Source organism: Schistocerca americana, chromosome 1, assembly GCF_021461395.2.
Source record: "Schistocerca americana isolate TAMUIC-IGC-003095 chromosome 1, iqSchAmer2.1, whole genome shotgun sequence".
Classification (NCBI taxonomy): Eukaryota; Metazoa; Arthropoda; class Insecta; order Orthoptera; family Acrididae; genus Schistocerca; species Schistocerca americana.
Genome location: NC_060119.1, coordinates 1228949858 through 1228963768, shown reverse-complemented (window position 1 = coordinate 1228963768; position 13911 = coordinate 1228949858). Strand labels below are relative to the sequence as shown.

Here is a 13911-nt window from a genome sequence, read left to right as displayed (position 1 = left end):
CGACTGAGTCCCCATGAATGGCTCACATGGATGACCGCCACACAGCCATCGTCTCCTTGACAGCATGCAGTTTATTAGGTGTGGTCAGATCGCACCATTCAGCATCCCAAAGCGAGAGAACTGCGCAGCGTAAGACTGCCCGCAAATCAGTCTCCGGGAGGCCTACCTCCAGAGTTGGTTCACTGGTGGCCTGTTTGGCCAGGCGGTCTACATGTTCATTGCCGGGTATCCCAACATGGCCTGGGGTCCACATAAAGACCACATAGCGGCCGCAACTGGCAAGAGCATGGAGGGACTCCTGGACAGCCATCACCAGACGAGAGTGAGGGAAACACTGGTCAATAGCTCGTAAACTGATCAGGGAGTTGCTACAGATAACGAAGGACTCACCTGAGCAGGAGCGGATATACTCTAGGGCAGGAAAGATGGCGACCAGCTCAGCAGTGAAAACGCTGCAGCCAGCCAGCAATGAATGTTGTTCGTAGTGGTCCCCTAGAGTCAGAGCATAACCGACATGACCAGCAACCATCGAACCGTCAGTGTAAACAACACCAGAGCCCTGATACGTGGCAAGGATAGAAAGAAAGCGGTGGCGGAAGGCCTCCAGAGGGACTGAGTCCTTTGGACCCTGTGCCAATTCGAGCCAAAGGCACGGGCGAGGCACACACCATTGGGGTGTACGCAGAGGGGCCCGGAAAGGAGGTGGAAGAGGGAAAACCCCAAGCCCGGAGAGTAGCTCTCTGATGCGGACCGCGACCGTACAACCCGACCGGGGCCGAAGTTCTGGGAGATGGACGACTGACTGTGGGAACAGAAGACGACAGTTAGGATGCCCGGGCAAGCTACAAACATGCGTAGCATAAGCGGCCAGTAAACGTTGGCGCCGTAACTGCAGTGGAGGGACACCTATCTCCACAAGTATGCTATCCACAGGGCTTGTCCGGAAAGCACCAGTGGCAAGTCTGATCCTGCTGTGAAGGATTGGGTCCAGCACCAGCAACGCAGAAGGGGATACTGAACCATAAGCCAGGCTCCCATAATCCAGACGGGACTGAATTAACACCTGGTAGAGCCGTAAGAGGGTAGATCGGTCGGCTGCCCAGCTCAAGCATTGCAGAGCATTAAGATGCTGCCAACACATCTTTTAAAGCTGCCGAATATGTGGGAGCCAAGTCAACCGGGCATCAAAAACCACACCCAAAAACCGATGTGTTTCCACCACAGCAAGAAGTTCACCGGCAAGATAAAGCTGCGGCTCAGGGTGAACTGTTCGTCGCCGGCAGAAATGCATAACGCAGGTCTTGGCAGCAGAAAACTGGAAGCCATGCGCTACAGCCCAAGACTGCGACTTGCAGATAGTGCCCTGCAGCTGAGTTCAGCAGCTGCAATGCCAATGGAGCTATAGTAGAGGCAGAAGTCGCCAGCATACAAGGAAGCTGAGACAGACGTTCCCACCGCCGCAGTGAGCCCGTTAATTGCAATTAAAAACTGGCAGACATTCAGGACAAAACCCTGTGCTACCCCATTCTCCTGAACTCGGGAGGAACTATGGGAGGTGCGACTTGCATGTGGAAGGTGCTATGCGACAGAAAATTTTGTAGGAAAATCGGCAGTGGACCCCGAAGACTCCGACCATGAAGCGCAGAGAGGATGTGATGGCGCCACGTCGTATCGTACGCCTTCCGCATGTCAAAAAAGACAGCGACTAGGTGCTGATGGCAGGCAAAGGCCATACGGATGGCTGACTCCAGGCTCACCAGATTGTCAGCGGCAGAGTGGCCTTTACGGAACCCATCATGAGATGGAGCCAGAAGTCCCCGAGACTCGAGTACCCAGCTCAACTGCCAGTTCACCATGCGTTTGAGCAACTTGCAAAGAACGTTGGTGAGGCTAATGGGGCGGTAGCTGTCCACCTCCAATGGGTTCTTGGCAGGTTTCAAAACGGGGATAACAATGCTTTCCCGCCATTGCGACGGAAACTCACCCTCGACCCAGATACAGTTGTAAAGGTCGAGGAGGCGTCGCTGGCAGTCCACTGAGAGGTGTTTTAGCATCTGACAGTAGATGCGATCTGGCCCGGTAGCTGTATCAGGGCAAGCGGCTAGGGCACTATGGAGCTCCCACTCACTGAATGGAACACTGTAGGATTCAGGATGGCGGGTGTGAAATGAAAGGATCTGATGTTCCAACCGCTCTTTAATGGAGCGGAAGGCCAGTGGGTAATTCGCAGAAGCGGAACTCGGAGCAAAATGCGCTGCCAAGCGGTTTACAATTACGTCGGAGTGAGCACAAACTGCTCCATTCAGTGAGAGTGCAGGGATGATGACAGGGGTCCGATAGCCATAGAGGCGGCTAATCTTGGCCCAAACCTGCAATGGAGATATATGGAGCCCAATGGTGGAGACATACCGTTCCCAGCACTTCTGCTTGGGTTGGCAAATAAGGCGGCGAGCATGCACACGTAGCTGTTTAAAGGCAATGAGGTGTTCTATTGAAAGATGTCGCTTGTGACGCTGGAGCGCCCGCCAGCGATCTCAGGTGACCACCAAGGCATAGTCCTCCGCCAAGGGGACCCAGAAGAACGGGGAATGACAGATTCTGCGGCAGTAACAATGCCAGTGGTGATCAAGTGAACCACCGCAACAATGGCTTAATTAGGACGAGGCGCAATAGTGGCCATGGAGGAGAAAAAGTCCCAATCAGCCTTATTCACAGCCCATCTGCAAGGGCGCCGAGAAGAGTGACGCTGTGGCAGTAACAGAAAGATCGGAAAGTGGTCACTACCACACAGGTCGTCATGCACACTCCATTGGACAGACGGTAAGAGGCTAGGGCTGCAGACCGAAAGGTTAATGGCTGAGTACGTGCCATGCACCACACTGAACTGTGTGAAGGCACCATCATTTAAAATGGGAAGGTCGAGCTGCCTCAATACATGCTCAACAGTGGCGCCCCAACCTGTTGCCACTGACCCACCCTACAGAGGGTTATGGGTGTTGAAGTCGCCCAGTAACAGGAAAGGTGGCGGCAATTGGGCTATCAGTGCAGCCAGGACATGCTGTGGGACATCACCATCCAGTGGAAGATAAAGACTGCAGACAGTAACAGCCTGTGGTGTCCACACCCTAACAGCAACAGCCTCGAAAGGTGTTTGTAGAGGGACAGACTAGCTGTGAAGGAAGTGAAGGACATAGATGCAGACGCCACCAGATACCATTTCATAAGCTGCCCAGTTCCTATAATAACCCCGATAGCCATGGAGGGTGGGGGTTCACATTGCCGGAAACCAAGTTTCTTGTAGAGCAATACAGAGGAAAGGGTGAAGGCTGAGAAGTTGTCGGAGCCCAGCGACATGGTGGAAGAAACCGCTGCAGTTCCACTGGAGGATCTACATCTACATTTATACTCTGCAAGCCACTCAACGGTGTGTGGCAGAGGGCACTTTATGTGCCACTGTCATTACCTCCCTTTCCTGTTCCAGTCGCGTATGGTTCGCGGGAAGAACGACTGTCTGAAAGCCTCCGTGCGCGCTCTAATCTCTCTAATTTTACATTCATGATCTCCTCGGGAGGTATAAGTAGGGGGAAGCAATATATTCGATGCCTCATCCACAAATGCACCCTCTCGAAACCTGGCGAGCAAGCTACACTGCGATGCAGAGCGCCTCTCTTGCAGAATCTGCCACTTGAGTTTGTTAAACATCTCCGTAACGCTATCACGGTTACCAAATAACCCTGTGACGAAATGTGCCGCACTTCTTTGGATCTTCTCTATCTCCTCCATCAACCCGATCTGGTACGGATCCCACACTGATGAGCAATACTCAAGTATAGGTCGAACGAGTGTTTTGTAAGCCACCTCCTTTGTTGATGGACTACATGTTCTAAGGACTCTCCCAATGAATCTCAACCTGGTACCCGCCTTACCAACAATTAATTTTATATGATCATTCCACTTCAAATCGTTCCGCACGCATACTCCCAGATATTTTACAGAAGTAACTGCTACCAGTGTTTGTTCCGCTATCATATAATCATACAATAAAGGATCCTTCTTTCTATGTATTCGCAATACATTACATTTGTCTATGTTAAGGGTCAGTTGCCACTCCCTGCACCAAGTGCCTATCCGCTGCAGATCTTCCTGCATTTCCCCACAATTTTCTAATGCTGCAACTTCTCTGTATACTACAGCACCATCCGCGAAAAGCCGCATGGAACTTCCGACACTATCTACTAGGTCACTTATATATATTGTGAAAAGCAATGGTCCCATAACACTCCCCTGTGGCACGCCAAAGGTTACTTTAACGTATGTAGACGTCTCTCCATTGATAACAACATGCTGTGTTCTGTTTGCTAAAAACTCTTCAATCCAGCCACACAGCTGGTCTGATATTCCGTAGGCTCTGACTTTGTTTATCAGGCAACAGTGCGGAACTGTATCGAACGCCTTCTGGAAGTCAAGAAAAATAGCATCTACTTGGGAGCCTGTATCTAATATTTTCTGGGTCTCATGAACAAATAAAGCGAGTTGGGTCTCACACGATCGCTGTTTCCAGAATCCATGTTGATTCCTACATAGTAGATTCTGGGTTTCCAAAAACGACATGACACTTGAGCAAAAAACATGTTCTAAAATTCTACAACAGATCGACGTCAGAGATATAGGTCTATAGTTTTGCGCATCTGCTCGACGACTCTTCTTGAAGACTGGGACTACCTGTGCTCTTTTCCAATCATTTGGAACCTTCCGTTCCTCTAGAGACTTGCAGTACACAGCTGTTAGAAGGGGGGCAAGTTCTTCCGCGTACTCTGTGTAGAATCGAATTGGTATCCCATCAGGTCCAGTGGACTTTCCTCTGTTGAGTGATGCCAGTTGCTTTTCTATTCCTTGGACACTTATTTCGATGTCACCCATTTTTGTTTGTGCGAGGATTTAGAGAAGGAACTGCAGTGCAGTCTTCCTCTGTGAAACAGCTTTGGAAAAAGGTGTTTAGTATTTCAGCTTTACGCGTGTCATCCTCTGTTTCAATGCCATCATCATCCCGGAGTGTCCGAATATGCTGTTTCGAGCCACTTACTGATTTAACGTAAGACCAGAACTTCCTAGGATTTTCTGTCAAATCAGTACATAGAATTTTACTTTAGAATTCACTGAACGCTTCACGCATAGCCCTCCTTACGCCAACTTTGACATCGTTTAGTTTCTGTTTGTCTGAGAGGTTTTGGCTGCGTTTAAACTTGGAGTGAAGCTCTCTTTGCTTTCGCAGTAGTTTCCTAATTTTGTTGTTGTACCACAGTGGGTTTTTCCCATCCCTCACAGTTTTACTCGGCACGTACCTGTCTAAAACGCATTTTACGATTGCCTTGAACTTTTTCCATAAACACGCAACATTGTCAGTGTCGGAACAGAAATTTTCGTTTTGATCTGTTATGTAGTCTGAAATCTGCCTCATATTACTCTTCCTAAACAGATAAACCTTCCTCCCTTTTTTTATATTCCTATTAACTTCCATATTCAGGGATGCTGCAACGGCCTTATGATCACTGATGCCCTGTTCTGCACATACAGAGTCGAAAAGTTCAGGTCTGTTTGTTATCAGTAGATCCAAGATGTTATCTCCACGAGTCGGTTCTCTGTTTAATTGCTCGAGGTAATTTTCGGATAGTGCACTCAGTATAATTTCACTCAAAGCTCTGTCCCTACCACCTGTCCTAAACATCTGAGTGTCCCAGTCTATATCTGGTAAATTGAAATCTCCACCTAAGACTGTAACATGCTGAGAAAATTTACGTGAAATGTACTCCAAATTTTCTCTCAGTTGTTCTGCCACTAATGCTGCCGAGTCGGGAGGTCGGTAAAATGAGCCAATTATTAACCTAGCTTGGTTGTTGAGTGTAATCTCCACCCATAATAATTCACAGGAACTATCCACTTCTACTTCACTACAGGAAAAACTACTGCTAACAGCGACGAACACTCCACCACCGGTTGTGTGCAATCTATCCTTTCTAAACACCGTCTGTATCTTTGTAAAAATTTCAGCAGAATTTATCTCTGGCTTCAGCCAGCTTTCTGTACCTATAACGATTTCAGCTTCGGTGCTTTCTATCAGCGCTTGAAGTTCCGGTACTTTACCAACGCAGCTTCGACAGTTTACAATTACAATACCGATTGGTCCCCGCATGTCCTGACATTGCCCCACACCCGTTGAGGCTGCTGCCCTTTCTGTACTTGCCCAAGGCCATCTAACTTAAAAAACCGCCCAGCCCACGCCACACAACCCCTGCTACCCTTGTAGCCGCTTGTTGCGTGTAGTGGACTCCTGACCTATCCAGCAGAAACCGAAATCCCACCACCCTATGGCGCAAGTCAAGGAATCTGCAGCCCACACAGTCGCAGAACCATCTCAGCCTCTGATTCAGACCCTCCACTCGGCTCTGTACCGAAGATCCGCAGTCAGTCCTGTCGACGATGCTGCAGATGATGAGCTCTGCTTTCATCCCGCTAGTGAGACTGGCAGTCTTCACCAAATCAGATAGCCACCAGAAGCCAGAGAGGATTTCCTTCAATCCATAGCGACACACATCATTAGTGCCGACATGAGCGACCACCTGTAGATGGGTGCACCCTGTACCCTTCATGGCATCCGGAAGGACCCTTTCCACATCTGGAATGACTCCCCCCGGTATGCACACGGAGTGCACATTGGTTTTCTTCCCCTCTCTTGCTGCCATATCCCTAAGGGGCCCCATTACGTGCCTGACGTTGGAGCTCCCAACTACCAGTAAGCCCACCCTCTGCGACCGCCCGGATCTTGCAGACTGAGGGGCAACCTCTGGAACAGGACAAGCAGCCATGTCAGGCCGAAGATCAGTATCAGCCTGAGACAGAGCCTGAAACCGGTTCGTCAGACAAACTGGAGAGGCCTTCCGTTCAGCCCTCCGGAATGTCCATGGTATGGTCCATGGCTGAGAAAGGCATAGAGGGACTGGGGAGACAGTTTACGCCGCTGGGTCACGTGCTGTCACCAATTCAGTACCCGCGTGAGTGACATCCATTGCGTCTGAGGGACCGGCGAGATCCAGGTCTTCAGCAGACGCCAGAATCTTGACCTCATCCTCAGACGCTGAGCTTGTAGGAAGTGGTGGGACGGGTGCCACTGCAATATCGGCATTCTTGAGAACTTTTTTCTTTTTCTGCTTCTCGTGTTGTGCCTTCAATAGTTCAGCCTGGGAGGGCTTCAGTGGGTCAGTCTCAGGGACGGACGATGACCATGAGGCCCTATGACCAGCGACCAGTGGTTGTTTCAGCCACTTGCGGGTAGCCGCTTTTCCGCTGGTCTGAAATTGGGAAGGGAGGGCCTCAAGGGACCCCTTCCTGGCGAGAGGAGCCGAAGAAGTCTTACGCTTCTCCAGCTGGGAAGGGGGAACTGATGTCCCCGATGGTTGGGGGAGGGTGTGACTCGAAGTAGACGGAGCAGGAGCAACAGGGAGTGAAGTGCCCCCCACCATCAAGGGGGCAGGTGAGGTCCTCTGGCTCTGAGAGCTGACTGTATGTGGTGCAGCTGATGGAACTGGAGCAGGAGTGACAGTGGCGGCATAAGATGACATCATGCGCACAGTATGAAGCCATTCAAATTTCTGTTTAGCCTCAGTGTAGGTCAGGCGATCCAGGGTCTTGTACTCCATTATTTTCCGTTCCTTCTGTAGAATCTTCCAGTGCGGCGAGCAAGGGGGATGGTGCTCTCCGCAGTTGACACAGATGGGAGGCGAGGCACATGGAGTATCAAGATGGGATGGTCGACCACAATCGCGACATATGAGGCTGGAAACACAGTGAGAAGACATATGGCCGAACTTGCAACACTTGAAGCACCGCACTGGGGGAGGGATATACGGCTCGACATCACAACGGTAGACCATCACCTTGACCTTCTCAGGTAATTTGTCACCCTCGAAGGCCAAGATGAAGGCACCGGTGGCAACTTCATGATCCCTCAGACCCCGGTGGACGCACCGGACGAAATGGACACCCCGTCGCTCTAAGTTGGCGGGCACGTCATCATCGGACCGTAAAAGAAGATCTCTGTGGAAAATAATGCCCTGGACCATAATTTAGCTTTTATGTGGGGTGATAGTAACAGAAACATCCCCCAGCTTCATACAAGCGAGCAAGGCTCATGACTGGGCAGAGGATGCTGTTTTTATTAAGACTGACCCTGACCGCATTTTGGACAAGCCCTCCACCTCCCTGAACTTGTCCTCTAAATGTTCTACAAGGAACTGAGGCTTCATGGACACAAAGGATTCCTGTCAGCTCTGGTACAGATGAGATACCGGGACAAATACCTTTCACTGTCATTCATAGCCTTTCGTTCCTCCCATGGTGTGGCCAGGCAGGGGAACGATTTGGGGTCATACACACTAGCCTTAAAGTGAGCTTTTGAGTGCTTAGAGACTGCTGGTGGCTGGCCACCAGCAAGAAAAGATGTGCCCCGCTTCATTGCGTGCCATCCACCCTGACGCCACCTACTCCGACCAAGGGCCCTCCCCACGGGCGCCACCCAGCCACAGCAAAGGCCACCTGGCAGGATGGCCATTGCTGGGAGTCCTGAAGCCCCAGGGAGACGGGCATCTACTCCTTGGCATACGTGGGGAGTTAACGGCGCGGGCATTAGTAGAGCGATCCCTGTGTTGTCAGGGGGCTACAACCAACAGGGTAAATGGCGGCCCCACCACAACGGACTTGCTACCGTGCTGGATTTTGGGTGACATGTAGTCCATGGTCACCGTCAGTGCAGAAAGTGGCACTGCAAATCACACGGCAGAAAGTGCACGCAGGAACGTATCCATGCCCAAGAGATGGAGAGCAGGCAGGACTGCAATGCAACGACGAATAAGCTGGCGAAAGATCTGACCGCAAGATGGACACAATGCACCAAGTAAGGCACCCTTCCCCAATCGGCTCACTCTTCGGAAGAATTTTGAGACATGGACATCAAACCCGACAGGGGACCATCACATAAGGCCAAAAATTCTGAGACTCCTTTTAGTCACCTCTTACGACAGGCAGGAGTACCGCGGGCCTATTCTTACCCCCGGATCCGCAGGGGGACCAAAGTAATGAACTAGAAGTCTTCATAAACTAGGTTCCTGTTGCAAAATTATCAATTAAGTTGTAAAAAACATTTTATTGACTTGTGCAGTGACAGTTTGCAGAGAAACAACAAAGCTAATTCTAACCAAATTGAAAACTGTGGACAAAAATCATTTTAAACTGTAGGTAAATGACTTGTTTCATTTTTGTATCATGTGACATGCAAACAATGAACAGAAATACATGTAATTATTGTAGGGATTTTCCAAAATATATTTCCTGACCTGTAACAACGATCCACAGAGTTAACAAATATGACAGTCTTGCCACGGATAAGATGTAGCTTCAGTAGCGCATATAAAATTGCTGCCTTATCTTCCTCTTCAGCCGCCAAATGATAATGTGACAGTTGTGTTGCTGGCGCTAGTTCTGATTCTTCCAACTTTAATGTAACTGCATTATGCAACACAAGTTTCTTCAAACTCAATACATCTTCTGACAATGTTGCACTTGCAAGTGTTGCCTGGTAAATACGTGGCAAGAATCTGAAAGAAAACTTTTGTTGAGTGACACCAAGAAATCTAGATTATAATTCATCAAGAGAAATGATATAAAATGCACATCCCAATATCCACGACTATCATAATAATCTTTTGGAAGATGTATTACAAAGGAGGGGGGGGGGGGGGGGGGGGTTGAGGGGCACCCCCACAAGAAAACAGCAGCTGATGAATCAGCTGCACGGCTAATAACTAATAAGCCATACATACAAATTAGTTTGTCACTAAACCCAAGATTTTATAATCAGATTTGTTAGTTTCATGAACTCGCAACCAAGCCGCCTACTTCCGGTGTAACCTACACCTAGGACTGTTTCAACAATACATGTACTGAGGTGCGTGCAGGTGTTTTTTTTATTTTTTTAGTTGTTAATAACACACAAAGTGGAGGAAAAGTGGGTCAATGGAAGTCCCCATTACACACCTCTTGCTTCAACCCATGACGTAATGGTGGTGTGATGTGGTGTGCGATGTCAATATGGCGTGGAGGTTTTGAGTTGGTTGTGTTTGTACATCTCGTGTTCTATTTGATGGTGCCCTCTGGTGATAGATGTGGACATACTGAGTTTAATATGTGGTATTGAGTTTTGGGTATCATTGTGCCAATGTGGTTTCGAGTTCAGATAGCTGGTGTGGTAACATGGATGTGTTTTGTTATTAAGGGTTTTTTTTTTTATGTGTTTGGTGTTTCTGTTAGGTCTGACTAGTTTGATGTAGCACAATGCTGTAATTTAATTTTTTTTTTTTACAGTATTTGTCTTGGGATGGTCCAGTGTTTTCTTATTATTGTATATTTAGCTTGTCCCCACCCTAAACCCCCAATTTCCCGCAGTTGTCTCGTTAGTTTCATTTTATTTTTGGAGTGAGATGTTATAGTGTCTTTTTAATTTTGTTCATGTTTGTTGGCATATGTATGTAGTGACATCATTGTAATCATTTTGTATATGCTGGAAGTAGCCATTTTCATCATACTGATGGCGTCGAATCAAAGCAGACGGATACGTTGTGCACCCTAAAACCACAAAAAAAAGAGCAGACGGATGGAATCAGTTGCTTCTGTAATGTCGAAAAAGCTGCGTGTATAAATATAATTATGTAATTGAATAGATAAAAAAATCTACTCACAAAGCGATGGCAGAATGTTCTGCCACCACTTGGTGAGTAGATTTTTTTTATCTATACAATTACACAATTTTGTCAATAATTGGTCGTTTTGTTTTCGTTGTTACACACACACAAACCCAAAAAGTCAGCATGTTTCCTTCCACGAACTTGAGCCCTCTCCAACACCTCTTGTGGTAATGGAACAGTCTTTGTGAGGGTTGCATAACATTTCATTTCAGTCACTTTTTCTATTAACTTGTGCTCAAGGGTAGAAATCTTATGAGTCTATCTGGGCATAATATTATGATAATAATAATGACAATTATGATGATAATGATGATGCTGATAATAATAATAATCATAATAATCACAAAACAGATTTCTCTTACGAAAGATTCATATACTCTGTCAAATATACACATTACTATTGTGAAACGTTGTCTGTACACTGTTTCTCAATACTCATCAGCAGCTACGAGGAAGAATTAAAGGTTTTCATCTATGTAATCTACCCACTATTGTCTGATTCAATGATCGCTATTAAAAAAATTGTGTTTATATAGCTGATTCACCTGAATATTTGCTTCAATTCATCTTCATAACCAAAAGAAAACACAAGATCAGCTTCATCAATTACCAACACTTCAAGAGACTTCTTCAAATCTATGTTACCAGCTTTTAAATGAGCAAGAGCTCTTGAGGGTGTAGCCACTACAATATCAGGCCTCTCTGTTAAAAGTGACTGCTGGGCAGACAAGTCAACCTATAAGAAAGATAAAATAATGTTGTAAGTGCTAAGCCAGATTAGTGTGTCAACAACAGCAACAACAATAATAATTATGTATACAAGCCTATAACAAAACCAAAGGAAATAATTCATTACTTACTGGTGCTGAAATATCAACACACGTCACCTCTCTTGAGCATTTAATGGTCAACTGAAGAATATTTGTATAAATCTGGTGGCATAGTTCTTTACTAGGTGCAAGTATGAGGCATTTAACAGCCTGCTCCCGGGCAACCTGAAAATTACAAACATTATCATGCTTTAATCAAGAGATCACACTACATATAACAAACCACAATTTAATAGCGCACACCAGTTAGGAACCTAGTGAAATCAGGTTTTCATTAACTGTACAATAATTTTCACATAAAGAGGATTATTACCTAAATTACAAAAGACAAAATCTTACACTACATGCAGTTCAGAACTTGTAAGGGGTGTCCCACGAGTACATGTCTAACATATGATGACAAGCACAAAAAAGAAGTGGACAGTGTTAAATTCTTCGGATTACAGCTTGATAATAAATTCAACTGGGAGGAGTACTCCACAGCACTGCTGAAGCATCTAAACAAATTTCTCTTTGCAATGTGAATTCTGTCAGACACAAATAAAAAATCTGGCATACTATGCTTACTTTCACTCCAAAATGTCATATGGGATTAATTTTTGGGGTAATTCATCAAGCCAAGCTAAAGTTTTCCGGACATAAAAACGTGCAATAAGAGTTATATGCAGGGCGAACTCAAGAACATCCTGTAAAGGCCTGTTTAAGGAACTAGGGATACTAACTATTGCTTCCCAACATATTTATTCCTTAATGACATTTGTCATAAAAAATATCAGTTTTTCAAACCAACAGCTCAGTTCATGGAGCCAATACTATAAATACAAATAATCTTCACAAGGATTGAAAGTCACATACCCTGGTACAAAAGGAATGCATTAGTCAGAAACACACATTTTCAATAACTTGCCAGCAGCCATAAAAAGCTTAACGACTAATGAAAGTCAGTTTAAGAGAGGCCTAAGGGATTTATTGGTGGCCAACTCTTTCTACTCCATTGATTAATTTCTCAGTAGAACCAACTTTTTTTCAGTGCAGTAATGTGTTCATTGTAAAAAAGGATTTTAGTTCTATTATATGTTTATGACCTTAAAAATAATTAGTTTTAAATTCGGTGCATAAATGCGATCTCAGTAATGAGTGTTGTAAAATGATCCTTTCATTTAGGGTTCATTAAATAAATGACAATCATTCCACTTGGTGCCTGTGGAAGGTACATTAGCTTATTTGCTTTAGTTTTAAGTATTTGTCATGGATTATTGTTTTTCTGACATGTTCTACATCCTGGAGGACCTCCTCATTAAGGGTCAATTGGAATGAAAGTAAATCTAATTTAAACTATTTATTTGAAAACAGTCCTGACCGCCAATTCGGAAGCAAAAATAAATATAAAAAAAGAAAAGATTGTTCAGTTTTGCAGCTCACCAGTTTGGAATTAAGTATTTTCTGTATTGCTGGTATAGCAAACGCACCGGTTTTTCCGGATCCTGTTCGCGCTCTAATCAGGACATCTTTACCCTCCAGTAGCAGAGGAATAGCTTTTTCCTGAATAAGTGTAGGTTTCTCCCATCCTTGTTTTGCTATTGCCTGAAAATACGGTAAGTCGTTCTCATTAATGGTCACACAACCACATCAGCTGGGGGACAAGGAATTCATTATAAAACACATAACACGAACGCAATTGAACTAATACTTACGTTACAGTTAAGATAACTAAATGTCAAATTTTTCCAATGAGGAATTTTCTCATGAGAACGAAAAGTACCTACTGCATGCATGACGAAAGAAATACGCCAGAACGACTAACCGATTTACAGTTTTGATACCTTAAGTATACGATCATCCAACTCCATCTCATGAAAATTGCGGCCATGATCACCCTCTTCTTCCATCTTAATAGAAATACGAAAACAACAACAGCAATTACGCACTACACATAACCTCTCACACAAACAACAACATTCACGCCGCTGCAGACATGTTCCCGTTTTTCAAAGATGTTTAGTTTGTCATAGAGGTGGCAAAAAATAACGTAACCGATAGAAATAACCGATTACTGAAAAGTAGCGGTTACTGCGATAACCGTTCCTCTGATACAGGCAGTTATTTCAATAACTGTCTAATGTCAACAGTGCCTCGCGCCATCGTACTACGCTTTCCCGTCAACTCATCGGAGATCTGGCTAGGAGAGGGTAGACCATTTGGATGGCGTTCTATAGTCTATGGGAATAACTGTGAGTCTGCGCGCCATCTGTTGATAAGAACTGTGTACTACATCGTGCGCCTTCATT

At 45.9% G+C, this 13911-nt stretch overlaps 1 protein-coding gene across 3 annotated transcripts in view; it reads right to left on the bottom strand.

Annotated features, from left to right (window-relative positions):
- LOC124619961 (probable ATP-dependent RNA helicase DDX56) overlaps window positions 1-13687 on the bottom strand; it is a 102373-nt gene extending 88686 nt beyond the window's left edge. The window contains exons 1-5 of one of the 3 annotated variants that reach the window (XM_047146634.1): window positions 13428-13687; window positions 13046-13207; window positions 11654-11788; window positions 11339-11529; window positions 9387-9647 (exon numbers count right to left, since the gene is read on the bottom strand). In XM_047146634.1, coding sequence (XP_047002590.1) covers window positions 9387-9647; window positions 11339-11529; window positions 11654-11788; window positions 13046-13207; window positions 13428-13493 — 815 coding nt within the window. In that variant the 5' untranslated portion in view covers window positions 13494-13687. The remainder of the gene's footprint in view (window positions 1-9386; window positions 9648-11338; window positions 11530-11653; window positions 11789-13045; window positions 13208-13427) is intronic. The other 2 variants (XM_047146626.1, XM_047146641.1) reach the window with 2 other exon arrangements.
- Window positions 13688-13911: the final 224 nt, after the last annotated feature.